This window comes from Aulonocara sp. 'chitande type north' Nkhata Bay, linkage group LG23, assembly GCF_057382095.1.
Source record: "Aulonocara sp. 'chitande type north' Nkhata Bay isolate Kocher_YH1m ecotype deep benthic linkage group LG23, A_spYH_male_GT1.1, whole genome shotgun sequence".
In the NCBI taxonomy this organism is placed as follows: domain Eukaryota; kingdom Metazoa; phylum Chordata; class Actinopteri; order Cichliformes; family Cichlidae; genus Aulonocara; species Aulonocara sp. 'chitande type north' Nkhata Bay.
In genome coordinates, this window is record NC_141365.1 from 24,316,239 (window position 1) to 24,337,378 (window position 21,140).

The 21,140-nt window shown below is 41.4% G+C and overlaps 1 protein-coding gene across 2 annotated transcripts in view; it reads left to right on the top strand.

The window, feature by feature from the left end:
* The window catches only part of LOC147301864 (receptor tyrosine-protein kinase erbB-4-like), a 367,641-nt gene that overhangs the window by 171,399 nt on the left and 175,102 nt on the right, over positions 1-21,140 (top strand). For both annotated transcript variants that reach the window (XM_086284333.1, XM_086284335.1), the window contains exon 2: positions 8,782-8,933. In XM_086284333.1, the coding sequence (XP_086140459.1) occupies positions 8,782-8,933 (152 nt within the window). The remainder of the gene's footprint in view (positions 1-8,781; positions 8,934-21,140) is intronic.

A 21,140-nucleotide genomic window follows, 5' to 3' on the forward strand; every position in this document is an offset into this window, starting at 1 on the left:
ACTCGAGATGTTTTTCTTGCAGTTTGTGTAGCAGATGTCCTTGGCGATGTGGGTGTAGCTAACTGTGAGCTAAAGCAGCTCCAAAACCATCCTTTGAGAAGAGCTGTGACCCCGTGCCCGAGCACCAAACCTGCCCTCTTTAACCTGTCATGTCATGTTCATGCTGGTCTACTGACCCTTGCTGCTGCCTCACCACCCACTCAGTCCACCATCACAGCTCCACAAGCAAGAGCCTTTTCTGCTGTTTAAAGATTTATGCAGTATTCTCGTAGTTCTTAATCTCAATTTTCTAACATAGATGAAAAAGAAAAGAAGTCAGACTTTTTGGACACATATACATTTTAACTTGTATGACACCCTTCATACATGCACCTTGATGATCGGAGGAAAAAGATGGAATAATAAGTAACACAATACAGTCTGTGAAATAGAATAATGCATAAAATAAGTATGAATATAAATAAAAGTGGTAGCACTTTATAATAATGTCACACTATTAAATAGCGCTTTTGAGGGCCCCGAAAAGCGCTATACAAATGCAGTCCATCATTATTTTTATTATTATTATTATTACTATTAAGCATTACTAAGGTATTAGCAAGTCATTAGTTCAGCATTTATATACCATTACTCCTCCTTAGTATGCCATTTATAAATACAAATATGTTCATCTATCTGTTACACCATGTTCCGCTATCGCTGCTACTACATCACTATTAGTAATAATCATACACATAGTCATAATAATCTGTGTTTGTTAATGACATAGTAAGGAGGAGTAATGCTATATGAATGATGAATTAACCCCTTGCTCATACCTTAATCGCTAATGCTTATAGTTCCTAATAAATTTAATAATGTTTATTAGTGTGACATAATTATAAAAGTAAATAAAATGATGAAAAATGCATAAAATAAATAACAGCATATATATAATATTTAAAAACAAATTAATAACAAAAGTCAACAATACAAAAATAAAAATGAAAGTACAGACAAACAGGGAGTTAGCATTTGCCTGAACATGAAGCTAATGCTATAGTGTCTCAAACCTGCATTCATTGTAATGGCCAGCAGGGGGTGACTTCTCCTGTTACAAAACAATTGGCAGAATGCATAGATGTCTAAAACTACCTTACTTCCTAGTGATCTACATCCACAGTTGTCCACATTCTTTCTGTATTTACTGTCTCAGTTAGTAGTTTCAAGTATTACTGAATACAACATGATTTTTATTTTTCAAAAAAGCACCATTTAGAGTAAAGAACTGTAAAAACTGAATGCTGCACATAGGGATGTCATACCTACTATAGATTTCAATACCAAAATTATAAAAACGCGACTGTACTTACTTTTGTTTTAGTACTGTAGGTACCACAGCTAGCATATGTAGCGAGGCTAGTTCTCCCAGAACCGATGGGAACAATAAAGCTACACGTGGAAAATGGACTGCAGCTGCCGCGCTATCCCTAATCGTTGATAAGAAACATGCAGCAAGTAGCAACTTTTTTACTTGCTTACTTTTTTTTGTCTTTTTGAGCTGGCATCACCACTGTGAAAACAACTGTGCTCCTAGTCTAAAGGCGCAATTCCCAAAGTGTGGGACAGCACATTGGCCTTAATGCTATGCATATGACTGGGTAGCTTTAACAATTTATAACCAAAGACCTGTTGTTGTTTTTTAAGGAAACCCATCAATTGCTCCTGTATTTTGATTAGAGGCAAGATTCAGAGTGAAGATTGGGTCACAGCACTCTTGACTTTGGGCTAGCATTATATCCAATCATATAACATAAATTAATATAATGTAACGTCACATTACAGCTCATAGTAAAGTTATTAGCCTACTGGGTAAAAGTCCTATTTTTTCATCTTGTGTCCTGTCAACAAAATCAGCAAAAATAAAACTATATGTTAACACTGTAACAAACGATGTGGCTAAGGAGGTCACAATTTAAAACATCTTTATTATAAAGTTGTTTTAAAGCACTGAGAAGGCTATTTGGCTACAGTTTTACAGTTCAAGCCTCTTGTTGCTTTCAGTGGCCGGTTTCATGACACCGACGTCTTAAAAGCATAAATGTTTAACTACAAAATGAGCGTTACCAGACCAGTGGGTGATGCAATTGTATCTGCCTCTAACTCCGACAGGTTATGTTGTTCACAACTACAAAAAAGCACTTCTTACTTCAGCTGTTCTCTCAGACATAACTGTTTGCATTTAGTCGTGACAGAGCCCTGAAATACCCTCCCAAACCGAGCGGGATTTACAGAAAAATGATCCGCTACATTATCAGATGCAATTTCGAATAACTGATAACAGCCTCGCTGCTTACTGTTCAGTCTCTTTACAGTATCTGAGAGCGGTAAGGGAAGGAGAGAGGAGAACTTTGGAAATATGAAACCTGCAACAGGAGGACAGAAACATGATAAGAGAGCAAACGCAGAGAGAAGGAAAGGATTGTAAGGAAGAGATGGCGTGCGAAATGAGAACAAGCACGGCTCAATATTTCAGTGAGAAAGTGCTTTCGTCTTTTACTTCATGCATGGGTCAGAAATGTGTCAAAATCACTGTGCATACACTCGCATGTCTCTACTTGTACCTTCTCCCCATTAATCTCCACTTTCAGAATCTGCTAAAGACTGTGTACAGCACTGTGCATAAATACAATGAAATCTCCATCCTCCTTGTTTTTTATTAGCCGCCATCAATATCACTCATTCCTTCCAGTTACAAAGCTGGAAACGTCATCAGCGTAACTGAGAACATCACTTCTAGTAAAGCGATGAGTCATTGCAGTCTGTTTTACTGCTGAGGGTGTGATCATTTTACTATGAAAAAGTCTTGCCAGTGGCTCGCTCTCTCTTTTCTTTTTACTGTTTGTCTCATTGCTGCACCTGTTCAACGTGCAGTCTCATTTCTCTGCTTCATTCACCGTCCTGTCTGTTTTTGCTGCTGATAAATGTGCCCGTTCTTTGTTTAAGTGCACCAAACCACCTATGTTTACCTTTTGCCTGACAAGGAGCTGGCGTGGCCAGATGAATAATGGTTCTGTCTGGAAGGAGCAAAACAGTGTGACGCTACTGTAGCTCTGCCAGGCCTCGTGAGGAGCAGTTGATGGTTTGGTCAACAAAGCATGTGACTTTGACATGAGAGCCTCCTGTTTACAGACTGTTTTCTGTCTTTTTAACTGTGGCCGTGAGATTTAGCTAACCTTAATCCATTTAATCAACTCAGTTTATGCAATTTCTAGTTGCTACCTGTGCAAGAAAAACTGCATGATCCTCCATCCATCCAACTTCTTCCCTTAGTCCAATTCAGGGTCACCGGGGTTCAGCCATAGAGTAAGAGGCACAGTACACTGAAAGAAGTGCACTGGCATTTAAAGGTTCTATTCCATGTTTTGAGTTTCCGTTTGAATAAGCTGAGCTGTTTCTCTGTGTTGTAAATGTAAAGTAGTTTATGTAATGCACCCCTCTGCCTGGCCTGTGTTTCTGCAAAAAACACCATTGTATATTCAACCCATTGTCCTGCCTGGCATATATCAGCTCCCAGACTGTACACACCGAGATACAAACGCACACACCTGAACCGTCAAGTGGACACGGCCTCGTGTCACCTGATGGTTTAACGGGGAAAAGAGCTGCAGCTCAATACTTACAACTCCCACCGATGGTTGTGGGAGAGAGACAGAACAATAGAAAGGACAGAAACAAAGGAATTGATGGCTAAGAGGCAGAGAAAAAGAAATTAAGAATTGAGAAAGAGAGAGAGAGATGCAGAGCAGATGGATTCGGACACTTTTGAAACCAGCCCAGAGAAGAGAGCATTTACAGTAGAGCGCGTCGGTGTGAATGTTAATGCTCGGGGACGTCGTTCTCGTTCTCACAAATAAAAGATTGTGTCTCTCTTTCTTTCGATTTTGTTCCTTTGCCTGGTTTTAGCTTGCTTACTCACTCTGAATGAATGCTATTTCTCTCTTGTGTGTGTGTGTGTGTGTGTGTGTGTGTGTGTGTGTGTGTGTGTGTGTGTGTGTGTGTGTGTGCGCGTGTGTGCGGCTGACTGATATTGGTTTTTGAGAGTTGTTTTCGCCTCACTTTTCACCTCTTCCCTCTGATCTTTTATCACCACACAAACTCTCTCTCTCTCACTCACACACACACACACACACACACACACACACACACACACACACACACACTTGCAACTAGGTTTCAATAACAGATTATTACAGAAGCCTCGCTAACCTTTCATCTCTACACACAGAAAAAAGTATATCCTCTCACTCACACGGACACACACAAACACACACATGCGCGTTTATCGATCAGACCAATTTTAGAGCCTCACATAGACTTCCTTTGAGTTTGTAGCCACTCTTAAATCATTTCATCTAATAACTAATCTGTGTGTGTGTGTGTGTGTGTGTGTGTGTGTGTGTGTGTGTGTGTGTGTGTGTGTGTGTGTGGTCAGCAAATCTCATTTATCACCATAGTTCAGGTCCCCTCACTGCCATTCGGCCCCATGCATCCTGTACCCACAGCAATATGGTGGATCACAGAGGAGAGGAAGTGCGCTCATCTTTGCAGAGCCAACGATCCATAAAGCAATATGGGAGTTTATGAGCTCTCAATGTTGTTCAATATGAGGCCAAGTTCAACTATGCAATAGCCCTTTGTCTTTTTTTTGTGGGTGATACTAAAGGACAGCAGTCATGCCATTAAAAGTTTAACTTACATTATTTTGAGCTTCATATAGATTTAGGTTGGAATTGGTTGTAGATTAAGTAACACATAGATGATCATAAAATACTGATTATAATTTATATAAGTAGAGGTAAAATAAGTTATCTAAAGACTGATCAACAGCACCAACTGCAAAAATATAACTTTTTCAAACACAAAAATGAAGTACAGTGGAACCCCGACTTACGAAATTAATTCGTTCCCGAGGGTCTTTCGTAAGTCGAAAATTTTCGTAAGTCGAAGCACCCATCGCGCCTTTTGAGTGAACGATAGGCTATAGGCTAATTGCTAATGGCAACAACAATACGTCGTTCAAGTAGATCAGCGAAGCGCAAGTACGAAAGCCACGGGATTGTCACATGATTCGGAAGGCATTGTGGGCATTGTAGGCATTCTGGGCTCAGCCAATCAGAGTCAGCGGATTTCGTAACATGGGCATTTTGTCGTAACACGGGCAGAAATATTGCCGTTCAGTGCCTTTGTAACTTGAATTTTTCGTTTAACGGGGTATTCATAAGTCGGGGTTCCACTGCATCAACTGCATCAACTCACCACAGTTTTTTTCCTGTCTAATTGGTACAGTTTTAATTAAATCCAAATTTCCAAAAGACACATCATGCAAAGTGCATAACAAGATAAGTGAAGCCAAAGTGAACGGACATACAAAGTACCGGAAGGATGCAAAACACACGAAAAGTCATTTAAACACACTGAAGCACAAAGAGAAGCATTCAGACAATTATGTGTCACGAATGGTGGCGTGCTGAGGCTTCAATAAAACCAAACTTTAACAGATCAACGGTTCAAATTAATCAAAGTCCAAAAATGCAAAGAACATTTTTTAAAAAGAAGCAAAACCATGAGGAGCTGGGAGTAAGTAGGAAGCCAAAAGAAATAACCCAGAGAGGAACATGAGGGAGTATACACAGACACCCTGACAAAGACAGAGGGGAGGACGAGTGTTCATGCACTGAGGGCTGACTGTGAATGAGAAACAGGCGGAAACAATCTGGACAGTCACAAAGGAGGAAGTAAAACTAATAGAAGGCATGATGGAAAACAAACCTTCAAAGTAAAGCAGAAAATATCAAAAAAAGAGATGTGAAGACAGAGACAGGGGGGCTAACAGAAAGCAGATCTTAAAATTAGGTAAATACAAAAAAAAGTCCACCTTTACTGCTTCCAGTGGAATTAAACGGGTAATCAAATGCACTTGATTATCTGAATCAGCAAGTATGAGCACCTCTATAAAAACAAAACTTCTGGCTTGCTGTTCTGAAGCATTCAGGTGTGTGTTCGCACAACGCTGAGGGAAAAAAGACTTTATCAGTATTCTTAGAGGGTTGGATTTTCCAAATTTTAAGACCTGGTAAGGACCAGACTTTAGACTTTCTTTTACGGAGCAGTCAGCTACAAAGTTGAAACCGCCTGATTATTGTTGTTTAGGTCCCGATCACTCCAATGGAGCATGGATGTAGGGTGTTTTCTGGGATACCGACTTTCGATCCATTGGTTCCTTCGGGTTGTTTAAATTTAGCATTTGGGCTTGTTCTGCTTCATCCCATCGATGCTTGGACAGATTGAGTGTCACAACAATAGTTCCCTCAAGTCCCTTTATATTACAATGATCCTAAAGTAAAAGAAAGAAAATCCAAACGTCAGACAACCCTAATGGCCAAGTTCTTGGCGACAGTGGGAAGGAAAAACTCCATTTTAACAGAAAGAAACCTCTGGCAGAACCAGGCTTAGGGAGGGGCAGCCATCTGCTGCAACCAACTGGGGGTGGTGAGGTTGGGGGGGTGGACAAAAGAAACTCTGTGGAAGACAGCCAGAGATTTAAGGCCTTGGACTTTTTCTCAACTTCCTCAAGCTATTCCGTTGTTGGCAGGGCATGCTGTCCTGCTGAGGGAGCCCACTGCCATCGGGGAGTGCTATTTACCTAAGGTTAAGTGTATTTTAGCCTTTTCCAAGGTCCCAAAACAGGAAATTTTAAGGACATCATGTTTCATTGTTTGATGAAAAATATCATCGTTAATTGGATATATAATGTATAATAAGTTAATAATAAACCATATATTTACTTTCAATACGTATATGATCTGGTGTGAGTGAATTAAGGCATGGGAAACATTTCCTTTACCATGATGTTCACCACTCTAGTTTGCCTTTGTCTATGGGAAATTTTAATGTTTGCTCTACATAAGACACAATAGGCTCATTCAATCTCTATTTCCTTCACTTCTGCTAACCTAAACAGTTGGTGCTGTATCTGAAAAAAAAAAAAGTGATTATTCTGTTTTAAAGTAAGACCTATTCGAAGTTGAACTGCTGACAAACTTTAATGAGCAGTTTAATTACATTGAGCCAAACTCCATCCTGGTGCCACGCCGCACGCACAAACCGACACACAAACCTCTGGTCGCGCCTGCGGTAACATGGCGATCGTGCCAGCTGAATGGAGCAGATGGTCGCAGGACTGAGGCTGGGGAGCTTGAGTGACTGGTGGAAATGCTGGCAGGGACGGAAAGAGGGCTTGATGGGCACAAATATGAGGAACTAATTACAGTGGTAGCCACTGCATTAGTCGATTGTGTTGCATTTATCATGAGCACTGCAGACGGCCAGTTACATTACTTATTTTAGCAAAAGAGTTGAATATGGGGGACCAAAACTGTCAAGATTTTAATAAATGAGTCATAAAAACATAATATTCAAACACAAAATAGCATAAAAAATGAATGTAGGTAATAATTCATTTATAAAATCATTGTAGTCTATTTGTCTTGTCTCTCGTGTATTTTCTGATGTTTTAATTTCCTCGTGTAGTTGCATTTTTGCATTGTCTGTCCTCACTGTGTGTTGCAAAAAGTTTAAAAAGTTGCACTTTTTCTGTATTTGATGTCTATTTCTATTACTTTTGCTATATTTGTAGAATCTTTTAATTAACTTTATTTACTTTTTTGTATTATTTTCCTTTTTTCTCTTTATTTCACTCTTCTTTTGATGAATAAATGCGTGGCTGGTTTTGTGGTGTTATGGTGTTGCTCTTGACTCTTAGAAAGTTCCCTTGCTTTTCATGCCTTTCTACAGTATAGAGTTTGCAGTAAGGTAGGGAACAAAAATAGTTGTTTTTGTGCACGCAGCTAAAACTGGGAGAAAAGCCTACCCTTATCTAATTGCCCGGGGTTCCCACACACCAACAGAGTCGTGTCTACTCCCCATAATATCTTCAAAGTCTTGTACTCTCGTCAGCCAAGTAAAGTCTCCAAGTGAAACCCTCAGTAAAGGTCAACCAATGCAATTTGAATATCTTTGATTAAACGGTGTGCCTGTGCCAGACCTAGACTGTAGGTCAGTGCCTCAGAGAAATGATATCCACCCCTCTAACCCCACTTGTCCCTCCCCAAGTCTTCACTCTCGCGTCTCCCTCATTGTCGAGGGTCACGTCTGCTGCACTCCCCTTTCAGCAATTTATGTAATCCCTCAATCCTCGATTCCCTCCCACTGTTCCCTCTGTCCTTCAGCCCTCCCTCGTTCACGTTCTTTCACTGTGTCGAGCTCTCGTATTCACACGGTTTTAGTCCTCAGATCTCCGCTCCTGGATGTTTCTTTGTCTTGATTTCATTCTAACGCATTCGGAGCACACGCCAGTGAAGCGATTCATCAGCAGACAAGTGCTTTAGTTACAAATTCCACCATGTTCAGCCGTGGCTGTAGTTATAGAATAGAGTGAGATCAGATATATGGGATTTTCCATCAGTTTTACAAGAGGGGCAAAAAAGAAAAAGCTGTTTAAGTTATCTAGGTTAACTGGTTGTGCTGACCTTTAAGTGTTGTGTATGTATGTAATCAAGTTAGCTAGCCTGCTGGCCTTTAAGCATAATGACTACTGTGGTCATGAATGGCTGAAAATCATTAATTACACTGTTTGCGTTTCTCCCTTTTTGAATCTGTCAGCATAGTTAACATGCTCTGTAAGACAAATTGTCTCAAACGTGACCCTTTTTTTTCTTCTTCTTCTGTTTTTGTGTGTAGTTTGTCCTGGTACAGAGAACAAATTGAGCACACTCTCAGACCTGGACCAGCAGTACCGCACCCTGAAGAAGCTCTACGAGAACTGCGAAGTCGTCATGGGGAATCTGGAGATTACCAGCATTGATCGAAACCGCAACCTCTCCTTCCTCAAGGTACGGGGGTGAAACCGTCTCTGGTCCGTTTGCTTTAATGGATTGATGGCGAGCAAGAGAGAAAGACTGGGCGTTTTAGCATTCTGTATTGGGCAACAGATGGGATTCAGGACCACGGAGAGAGACAGGCAGAAAGACGGTGAATGTTTTACAATGAGAGCGCTCAGGCTCTGTCTCTGCTCACTCATTCTGTTTTCTCCATCGTAAACACTCACTACTTTATGGTCAGTGCAAAATCGAGATTTTTAGATAAAGGCATAATCCTCTTAAACCTTCACTGACTCATCATTGTGCTAAACTATGCATAAATCATGGACTACAAATGTGGATAGTAAAAGTGATAGTGGCTAAATATAGACAGAGATGAGGCTGGAATGTATTTTTGGAGACACAAAGAAAGAGCTGGAATGTTTCGGCATCTCAGTCGGACACAGAGATCCCAGTCAGGAGGCTTAACCCAGTTTTGATTATGTTCAAGATGTAAGGTTAACACGGCGCACACAGACAGAAAAGGTTTTCTGAACTCATTAGAGTTCATTTGTTGAGTAAAATGATTCTATATTGCATATTTACGAGATCCAAATATATACTATAGTCAAGATTTAGAAAACACAGTCAGTTCATTTCAACATCAAGTACAATAGACGTGCTTGTTTTTGGTGTTAAATATAGATGCAATTAGCCATAAACTCCACGTTGCAAATATTGATAAATCGATTTGCGTGTCTGATTTAAATATTCTCTTTCTGTATTTAAGGCGCTCCCACAAATGTATATAGAACATGGTCAGTTGCAAAAATCTGACCCATTAGGTGATGCCAGCTCACATCACCCAATGGGTCAGTAGATGCTTTTCAACACATCCAGCTGGCAAAATGGCACATAAGGACCATTATATGAGCTAATTATAGTTGGTGCGCACATGCAAGCCACTTTGGAGCCCATCTCCACCCCTCTCCCTCCTTTTCGTGCTGTTTCTGAGTCAGTCAGTATACGAGCGGTCACTGATGTTTGCTACATTCTGCACTGGTCTCTCTCAGTGTTTCTCAGTGCTCTCCATGCCAGCAGAGCAACCAAATTTAAACTACTGCAGATAAAAAACAACCCCCCCCCCCTTTTTTTGGATTGCAGAGGTGCTGAATGAAATGTATTTTAAAAGATAACCAATTTAACAAACTCTTAAAAAGTTGGATAATGCCTTTCAGAGACAACGCTTTTGCATTCAAGGCAGCTGACTCACTGAATCTCTTTGTCACGGCCGGGCGGATCGCACACAGTAATTCGGCGTGCCCGTGTGGCGTGCTGGCTAGACCCAAGCGCGGCGAAGGCTAGCGGTGGGTTTGGAGCAGACACGCAGTTATTCTAGTAATGACCTGAGCACGAAGCGTGGCTTCGGAACGGTCGTTACAGACAGAGAGCGAGCGGAGCCGGGAAGAGGAAAAGGATTGAAAGGGGTTGTAACTCACAGTTGCTGGATCAGGCGGAGACTGATGTCGCAGAGTTTCGGAGCTCGTGACACGAGGATACTGATGTCTGAGCGGCGAACAGGTGGGTGGCGTCTCTCTTTTAACCCCGGCCCCGTGATCAGCTGATCACAGCCGATCACCGGCTGACACTCTTATCTGGTGGGAGTTACAATAATTTAACAAGCAAAGGGTTGAGAATTTTATTCACTTCAAGAGAACCCATAGATATTGATTGAAGCCCTTTGCCAAGACAATACAACACATCACAGTACAATGGAACTCATGATAAGAGGCAGTGGTAAGAATTACAATGGAAGAAACGTCTGTGAAAGACTGCAGGCAAATGAGAGGCACTCTGAATGCAAAGTGCCATCGCCATTCCAGCTGAACACAGTCATCTCCTGGGTCTGCAGCTTCTTTTGGAGTGTGTGTGTGTTTCTGTGTGTGTGTGTGTGTGTGTCATCCGGCCTGTGTTTTAAAATTCACTTTTTTCTCTACTGCATGCACACATACTGTATGTGCCACCAGGCCCAGTCCCTCCTCCCTGCTGTTTAATGAAGTGAGGTGCAGTCTAATTACTGGGCCAGAGCTATCAAATGAATACCATAAACAGTCCCATTAGGCCCAGCATCATTAGAGAAACAATTAGGCATCTGGGGGATTGTTAACTGAAAGTGAAGCGGGAGGGGGGGACAGTTGTAAAGCAGTAATCCTATTGGCTACAAGAAATCAGTGAGACCCCACCTGGATTTTTAAAAGCTCACTCATGGACCCTTCTAAAGCTTGGTAGAGTTTACCTGTAAAAAGTTGCATAGACAAAATCAATAAAAATCAGTTCTGACTTGTTGATCACCAAACAAAACCAGATGGAAATTGTTTTCTATTCTTAACCATAAGCAGTGAAGTCACGCTGCTTCCTGTTCCTCTTGCTTGTCAGTCTGCAACTTAAAATACTGCCCCTAAACTTGGAGCATATGCATAATGGTTCATGAAAAGTTCAGCATCGGCACATCATCTGCACATACACACATCTGAGCGCAGCACACAGGCTCAAACACGTTGAGCCGCAGGCAGCGTGGAAACGCTAGGACAGGGAAAATCAGCAGCTTGGGAGGAACATAAAGTATATATGGACGAATGGATGGCCACGGCACAGAGGGATGGAGAGGTAAAAAAAAGAAGAAAAGAAGGAGAGAGAGGAAAGAGAAGAGCAAGAGGGATGTCACTTTTATGGCAGGCAAAAACAGCTGCTGTGTGAAAATTACAGTGTGCAGCTATTGTGTGTGTTTGTGTGTTTATGAATGGGGGGGGAGGTTGATACAGGGCAGAAGTGAGGAAGAGAGGGCAGCGACAGACATGAAGGCATGGTGATTTTAGCCTGGTGAGGTGCTGACAGTTAGATGGATGATATGGCTCTGCAGCCTTCTGTGGTGCAGCTTTGCTCTAAAGCACATTTCCTTGACTTTTACTTAGTCTCTGCCTCTGTTCAGTGCACTCAGATATCGCAGATTGGGGCCAATTTTTACTTACAAATACATCCTGATGCTTTTTTTCACATACCTTACAGGCCCACACAGGTGGAGCATTTTCAGTCACTGTGCAGCTTTCCTGTGTGGAAAATATGTCAAATTTCAAGACACAGTTTTAAATAAAGGAGATACTTGAAGCCTTTAATGTCTTGATTTCTTGGCTTTGATGGGAGGTCACATGTATTAAATTACTGCCAATGCAGAGGTCAGCTGCCCCCAAGTCGACCCCAGTCTAATCCAGAGGAAGGCGAATAGAAATTATGTGATGAGGGTATGAACGAAGATTTTAATAGATCTTATTATCAGGTCATACAGGCCACGAAGTCAGGCTCAGCCTACAATCCTGGAAGATCAGTGTTAGACAGACTTAACACAGCCAGCTGATGATGCAAAGCTCATCAATATGCTGATCGCTTTGCAACCCACCTCCACTTCCATCAGTGTCACAACAGTGTCCAGTATCACTGATGCCTGTTTTATGTACTTATTTTAGTTAATGCTTCACATCCTGTAATACAGGGCTTTTTAAACAAGTTTGCAGTATAGTAAGGATTTGTCTGAATGCACTCATTGGATTGACCAATAACTATAAGACCAAGGAACTCAGGTGAAGGGCAAAGCAGATATTAGTCATAGATAAGAAGTGACATCACTATCATCACTGTCAGCTGAAATTCTTAACAAGCAGTATCAGGTCTCGAAAGTTCCCAGACGTTTTCGTGCTTAGTAGAAACTTCTCTCTGAAAGTGTCGGTGGTTCTTTAGAAGTACTTTAAGCAGAGAGATGAATGTTTTGTGACCACAGTCACAGGTGTCTGAAGGGCATCACCATGCTGCTGCCTTGCATACCCCCTCTTTCTAGTTTGCTGGCCAGCTCCCTTGGACGTTGTCTGTCTGTCACTCACAATGACCTATTTTCCCAGAAGTGAAGCGAGGAGCCGCGCCAAGTGGCCCGCAGTGGCCCACAAGCAGCTAATGATGTCACCTAGGCTGAAGGACTCTTCATTAAAGCCGGATCAATCTGCTTGCTAGCGCTGCAAAACACAGGGCGCGATGCCAGGTCTGCAGCTGAGAGCGCGGCGGCGGCCGGGTGTCTATCCACGAAACCACGAAAACGTCACACGGCGAAGCGCTCGTGTTGCAGGGTGCGCTTTAAACTCTCTCTAAAGTTCCCCCAAGAGGACTGAATCCATCACAAGTTGGGGATACAAACACACATTCTTGGACACGCACACAGTCTTGAGCAATAAAGGGAGATGAATGACACGGTCACTGAGGTGTATACTCTATGTCGACATGCAGACGGAGACACTCTTTACTGAGCTTATCTCTGGCAAACACCAGCAAGGAGAGACAGAGAGAAAACAGAGATACAGCTTTTTTAACCGGGACTCATTTCTGCTTTTTTTTTCTTTTTTTTAAAGAATGGCAGCGAGGATGTGACTTCGGTTCAGCACAGCCGGGAAACAGAGGAGAGAGGAAAATATAAAGTCAGATGAGACAGGCGAGAAAAGAGACTTCTTCCACCAAAGGCTTTGAGCTGAAAATGAAAGCGTTCAGTTGTTCTGCAGCTCAGCTATTCTCAAAGCGTACATCCTGAGACTACGTCTGCTGCCTCTTACTGTATGCATATACGTGCATCCGAACGAGGCCACGCTTAAGCGGAGCAAAGGTCACTCGGCTCAGAGTGGTGCTGTTCGTTTTCTTTGATGAAGCTTCCTCCTTGCTCTTTTACGTCATAACCTCTTCGGATTTGGAGGGATTTTTCTTATTTTATGTCCTTGCTCTAACCCTCTGAGATCGGAGTGGTAGCCAGAGATTACGGCTTCTCCGTGTCATTATTCAGAGCTCTTCTGATCGCTCGCCTCTCTGTCTGAGAGTGCGGTCCTATGCCATTAATTTACCGCGAGGCAGTAATTCATACTCCACTCTATCACACTTGTTTCACCGTGTCTGCCCTTCAACATGTTTGCCATTCATCCTAGTTAGTTATGATATACTATACTGACACTTACTTTGTGTACTTTCTCAAGGTGTGGCCTCTTTTATACAGCGAGGAACATCTAAAAGCTTCTGAAATATAATATTATAGAGAATGATGTTCTAGGGGAAACCCTTATATGCCGTGGGGCCACTATGCCAACGTTGTTGTTTTCCATTGAAGCAGTCTCCTCTAGGATAACAGGTCTTTGACCCATAGGGCCCAGGGGGCTCAGCAAATGTTTTAGCATTCAAATTATAGAAATCATATGCTATGGCTTTCATGGTCACCAAATCCTAAACCAATTTGTCCTCTAGAACTTGGACTTGTGTGGAGTCCTGTGTTAAACAGTCCACTACCTAAATTCTAGACTCTTTGTTTGGTGTATCTTGCTAGTACCTGGTTACACTTCCTTTTCTTCCAAAACTGCCTTAATTCTTTATGGCATTGATTCAAGAAGGTACAGCAAAGTCATATTCAAGAAACCAGTTTGAGACGATCTGAGCTTTGTGACCTGGCGTGTTATCCTTGCTGGTAGCAACCATCAGGGGATGAGTACACTGTGGTTATAAAGGGATAAACATGGTCAGCAACAATCCTCAGGTAGGCTGTGGTGTTTAAACAATGCTCAGTTGGCACTGAGGGGCTGAAAGTGTGCCAAGAAACACCAAAAACCTCGAAGTGTTGATATAAAGCCGGACGGATCTATGCTTTCGGGTTATTTGAATCAAATTCTGATCCTAGTCAAGACTCATCAGACCAGGCAACGTTTTATTATTCCTTATTTTTTCTGGTGTTCCAATCTTCCAGTAGAGTTTCCATGCCTAATGGTACCTGGCAAAAGGAATAAAGAGAATCACTTGTAAATATTTTCATCACTGATTAAAAGCATCTATTCATTGTCTCACATCAGCTTGATTTGATAATTGCAGAATCTTCCACCACTTGCTTCTCAATGACTCTAATTCCCTCTGTGCTTTTTTTTTTTTTTTTTTGGGGGGGGGGAGACTGAGAAAAGAGCTCTTCCCTCAAAGTGAGGGATGTTATTTACATGGAGAGAGACAGAGAGAGGTACGGTACAGGGCCACTGTGGAGGTCAAGTACTTTCTCTCACTCTCCGTCCCTGCTCTCTATAAATGTTTCATGCTATTGTGCTCCACATTGCTCAATAGCTGCCACAGGGCCTCTTCACCACGTAATGACACCATGATCCCGAGCGACAGTGGGAAGAAGGGGGGCTTACTAGCTGGGTGGATCGTACAGTTTCATTAGCCTCTGAACCGCTGAGGAGCTCATAAAAGGTTGGGACTGTCGCTTGGAATGGGGGGCTGTTAGCGCCTCGCGGGCGCCCAGCAGCGTTTGCATAATTACAGCTCTTAATGCTGAGAAAATTAGCACCCTGCTCGTGCCAGCCAGCACCCTGCCAGATCACGGTGGCACTGCCCCGATGTATCTTATAGCTCGTTAATTGTCGGATAATGGAGATGTCGAAGTCCAAGAGAAAAAAAATAGAACACTTTACTCTGTGTTCTTTATTTATTGAAAAAAATTTTGGCTCCTTTACCAGAGTGGAGCCTAGAGTTAAGTAATCTCTTAAGAAGAAGAATGGCAGGAAAGTAGAGACTAGAGAAAAAAATAATGAGTGAAGCATTCTATTTGTCGCAACGATTGCCTTGCTTCATACATTTTCAAAGGCATGAGAAAACATTTGGCCATAATATGTGTTTTTATTATCCGTAATGCATCTTCTTAGAGCTACAACATATGTGTGCACTTACTCTACCAACCTTTTTTTTAAAGACTTACAAAAGAATGAACATAAACGACCAAAAACATCTTGATGTCTGACAGCTAAGCATTGGCAGCTCTGTCATTTCCACCCTTTCTATCTCTTTGATTGCCAAAGATAAACAAAAGCTAGCAAAGTGAGCAGAAATGCTTCCTTTCATGTAAGTTGCTGCTTAGACTGGATCAAGTTATTACTTCTGCTTTGTTGCTGCAAGTGCAGCTGTTTTATTTGAGCACCGAGGTGCACGCCTTGATCATTTTTATGACTATCAGGCTTTGGTGCATTGATGTTTGTTTCATAACACATTTTCAAAGTGCCTGATGTTTTACTTTGGGGCCTATGTCTAAGTAACATCAGTGAGAACAAAAAAACACCTTTAACTAAGAACTGTATCTACCCAATGTACTTTACTGTGCAACTATCTTGAACCACCCCTCATTTCTTTATATTTTTGTTGGAAAATTGGAAATAGGTGAAAACATTCATAGAAATACCAAAAAATAAGAGTTTCCCCAACTCTAATGAGCTTGAAAGTCGATATTTGGTGTGACCACCTTTATTCTTCAGCACAGTCTATCTATTAGGCAGCTTTTTCATCATTTCTTTAAGTAGTTTTCAGGAATAGTTCTCCAGGCTGCTTTCTGCCTTTTGTTCTGTTCTCTGTCAACATGATCTCACACTGCTTCAATAATGTTGAGGTCCAGGACCTGGGGAGGCCAATCCATGACTGATAGTGCTCTACTATGTGTTTTTCTATCCAGGTATGATTTTACTGCATTGGCATTTGAAGCTGCTGCCAATCAAATATTTTCCAGATGGTCTTGCATGGTGCATCAAAATCTAATAGTGCTTTTCTGTGTTCATAATTCATTAATTTTGACAAGGTCTTCAACACCACCGACTGAAATGCAGCTCCATGATGATTTTCAGTTACTATTTATCTTCAACGGATAGTTACTGAAGATCATGCCATATTTTTGGCTCTTTGGGAATCACCTTGTTGGTACAACATGGTTAAAAACTGTTATCAGTTAAACATGTTACCTTTTGTATTTTTCATAGATTCAAGTAAAGAAATGGGAGAAAATGAGGCTGCTAGAAACAAAGTCCCTAAACATACAATTTAAAATTGGTTCTCTGCCAGTATGTCTGTTATGTGTAGACACAAAACTGGTTCATCCCTGAAATTAGGCATTGCTTTTGTATGTTGAATGGTTCATAGGCCAGTGTTGAGCAGCTTAACAAACAAACCAACATTCCTCTGAAAATGGTCAGGTACAAGGACTGGACTGAAAATGAGTGGAAAAAGCAGTCATTTGAAAAGAAACACTTTAAAATACCTTCTGAAACCCTGGAGAGCTATTGATCAAAACCACCAGCAAATTCCCACAAAGTCTGGCTCCTCATAAGCGAAATATAAATAAATGAGGGACCAGAACTTCCCAGCCTTATATTTGTTGAGTATGACAAATCATTTATAAATGTGAAATATCCGATTGATATGATAAAGACAGAAAGTGATCATAAGTGTCTAATCTAGTGGACATCATCACATCTAAAATACTGTGTTACTTTTTCTTACAGAATAGTGTATCGTCTTCCAAGTTAAGCATCTTAGAGTAGCAACAGGGTTTAGCTAAATCTGGTGTTGCTATAAGCCCCTTTTGATGCACTGCCAAACTATCCATGACATACCCCGCTTCTTACAAACCAGCACTGGAAAAACCCCTGTTCCCCTCTGACCCCACAGGGAGAAGTGTTCAAGTCAATGGCTGGATAACAGTGCCAGCGCTACTTGTGTTAAAAATATAAAGTTGTGTACTATTTATGTGTAGTTACAGAAATTTGGGTAAATGGCATGATCCGACCACTTTAAGAGCTTAATCTGATTAACGTGTGTGTGAGAGAGAGAGCTAATGGAAAACACTTTTCAACCATTAATTGTGATTAAACGTTTGGTATCTGAGAACAATTTTAGTTAATGGAGCTGCTTTTGACTAGAGAGTGCACATTAGAATTCTTCTGAGCCTTGATTAGGACGTGTATTAACTTTCCACAAACACACACTCTCCAACATTAGCTTAGCAGCCTAATGTTCAGGCTCTGCTATAGTTTGCCATCATTACTCAACCCCATCAACTCACCCAATTTGAATCCCCTTGATTCATTGTAATTTTTAATCAGAGTAGGCATCCTCCTCTACATTCTAGCAGGTTCAGAAGGGGGTCATCATTCACTGTGATCAGCTGTATGAAAAAGTAAAACACGAGGTAGTGATTGTAGCTTTACTATCTATTTTAACTTAAACCGGGATTGTTGGACTCTGTTACACGTTTTTACATGTTGTAATGTGCCTAGTAAAAGACAAAACACTGAGTTCAATCTCAGAACAGCAATGTCTTACTACAGCATCTCAGTGCCATATCAAACATGCGTGATTTAAGTCCGTCATACAGTCATACAGGTTGGTAGAAGTATGAAATCAGTGTGCCATTTGGCCTCTACATGGACTGGTGCATTAGCTTTAGCTGGTAATGGTTTGCGCCATGGCTAATCCCCAGGAGTTTTTGGAAAATACTCTGTGGACTAAAAATAGAAAATAGAGATGAAAATAGAACTATTTGAAAGGTTTCAATCCGGTTACATTTTCAACTATTACCATTGTAGCCCTTGCGTTATGTAGCAGGACTATGATCTAAAACACACCAACAACTTCACCTCTGAATTGCTCTGAAAAGATTTTGGAGTGGCCCGGTCAAAGTCCAAACTTCTGGTTGCACAACCAGCTGTGAGGACTATTTCTAGAAAATGATTTTCTTCCACAGAGACAGATAAGTCTGGATGACTTTTACCCCTCTAAGAAATGAAATCATCATTTGAAAACAGCATTTGGTATTTATGTAGGTTACCTCTGTCTAACATTAGAATTTGTTTGATCTGAAACATGTAAGTCTGAAAATTGTCTGAAAAACTGAAATCATAAGGCGGCAAATACTTCTTTACAACACTGTACAAACTATAAGAATAGTCTATTAACAACAATCTATAGATTTTATTATCTGGTAAAAGGAGTCTTCATGATCAGGACAGTTGGGTAAGAAGTTGGTGTTGGGTAGGTTGGCTGAATTGGGTAAGAAATAAAGGAGGAAGAACACATAAAATACATAGTAAAGTAGTGTATATACATTATTTACACACTTCCAAATATTGTGTAAAAACACAATGAAAAACAGGCCAAACCATAAATTTGGGATTTCCACTGTTCAACCTGACTCCCGTGGAGGCTGCAACTCCTCTCTGAGCACCGGGTGGGATTAGTAAGTGGTATAATAGTCACAGCTCCTGTTCATTACTGGACTCCTAGCAGTCTAGCCTCCAGCACTGGAAAGTTGGAGCTGGAGTAACAGAAATAATGCACATACCTACACACACACACACGCATGCTGTACATTTTAAGGAAGCACGCATGTTCACGCAAGCATGAAGGCAGAGAACCTGCCTCACATTCAGGATCGGTTCGTCCTCTGTGTCATTGTGTGTGGTCGACTGCGCGCCTGTTTTTTTTTGTCTGCCTGATCAAAGCAGACGTGGTGCAGAGCAGAGGTCTCAGAGGTGAAATTAAAGTCTTGCTTCCTCCACGGTTTGGAGGGGGGGGAAAGTGATTACCGCTAAATTAAAAGGTACAACCATAAAAGCGTGCCACCGCCGAACCCTCGCAATTCATCAAAATGATCCCACGGCGCGTCTTTTGCTTATCAAATTGTAAAATATTGTCCATGACAGTGGCGTAACAGGGTCGTAATTAATGCACTAAATCAATTCCGAATCACTCTGCGCAGAGTGGCCCTGCTGGGACGCCATCATTATCACAAATTATGGTGGCAGATGCATGGGGCCGAAAGGAATGGATAAAGCTCTGGCGGCGTCTTTCCCTCCTCTACAACAAGTTCATTTCCCGCTCTGTGACTCACCGAGTGTCAAACTGTGTGGCATTTCTCCTCACTCACACTTGTGCTACCTTATTACAAGGTGCAAATGGTTTTATTAGTGAGCGCTATTTTTAAAATTCACATCCTGAAATTATCCCTTCGCTGCCGCTGACATGTGGTGTTTGATGACAAAATGCATGTCTTCATCTGCAAAGAGGTAAGTCACAGAGATGAATACATTATAATTATGTTTTTTTCTTTTCTTCTGAACGTGAGTGAGTAACACAGAGAGACTGGGCATTAAAATACAGCTGTTTAAAGGAGATATTGACTCCCACAGCTGACTGTGTGAGATATGTATGGTGTTCGCTCCAAAAGAAGGCATTTTTCTTATCTCATATGAAGAAAAACCTAATCTTTTGTTTTAAAGGCATCTTTTATGATCCTGTAAGGACTGGACCAGATATTTGTCATAAAGATTGAACGTACCGTTGTTAATCCTAATGGACTCAAACCATACATGACTGGCTACACCATCCCTGACGAGTTGACATCCTCAGGATTTGGACCTTGAAGATTTGCGCCTACCAAAGAAGCCAAATTTATGGGACATCCACCCAGAAAGCAATGCTGCTGACCACAGAGACCACAGATAATCAATGACATTCAGCGACTTCAAGTGGCAACAAGTGAAATAACCACTGGTGATGTAAAATGGGCAACCCACATGACTGAGGCAACTACTAGTGAGAGCGAGGGACACCACTATTGACATGATGGCCTAATGATGGGAAGCAGTGGCTGGAGACTGCAACACAGTCAAAATTATTGTTACTCTGTGCAATGAACTTCTAGTGTTATTGCCTTTGAAATGGCTGTTTTGAAGAGGGCCAGGTCTGCAATCACTCAAACAGTTGCCACCTTCAAAGTGACTTTGGTGCGTTAAAGTGGCAATTTTACTGCAATACATCTTTGAAAATCACAAATCTGAGTGGAAGTAATCCTATTGTCTGTGTAAGTAAACGGCAACAGAGTCAAGCCTGAACTACTTAGATCTGAAACAGAAATTCCTTCTAAGATAGTGACGTGGTTGCTGCAGGATGGTCATTTAATGGCAAAGTGGCAACCTGTCTGTGTGCCAAACGGTACAACCACTTCTTAAAACATTTTTCCCTTCATCATCAAATTACCAGAATACCTCATGTAACCTGCATACATTTACATATATTAGGGTAACCAACATAAATACAGCCAAGAAGCCCCGACATCCATGTTTTTCCTGGTGCACTCACTTAAAAGTTTTGAAACACAGATTGTTCTAATGAGAATCTCATTCATTCAGGTTAGAGTGAGTCAAGGCCATGGAATAACACAAATAAATAATGGAATATCTCTTGTCCTAGTCTTGTCTCCTACAGCTTCCCATGAACTTTCTGAAATCCTCTGATCTCATCTGCTAACTTATGAAAAGTTACATTATGTGCACAGTCCACGAGACTGAACAATTTTGTCTT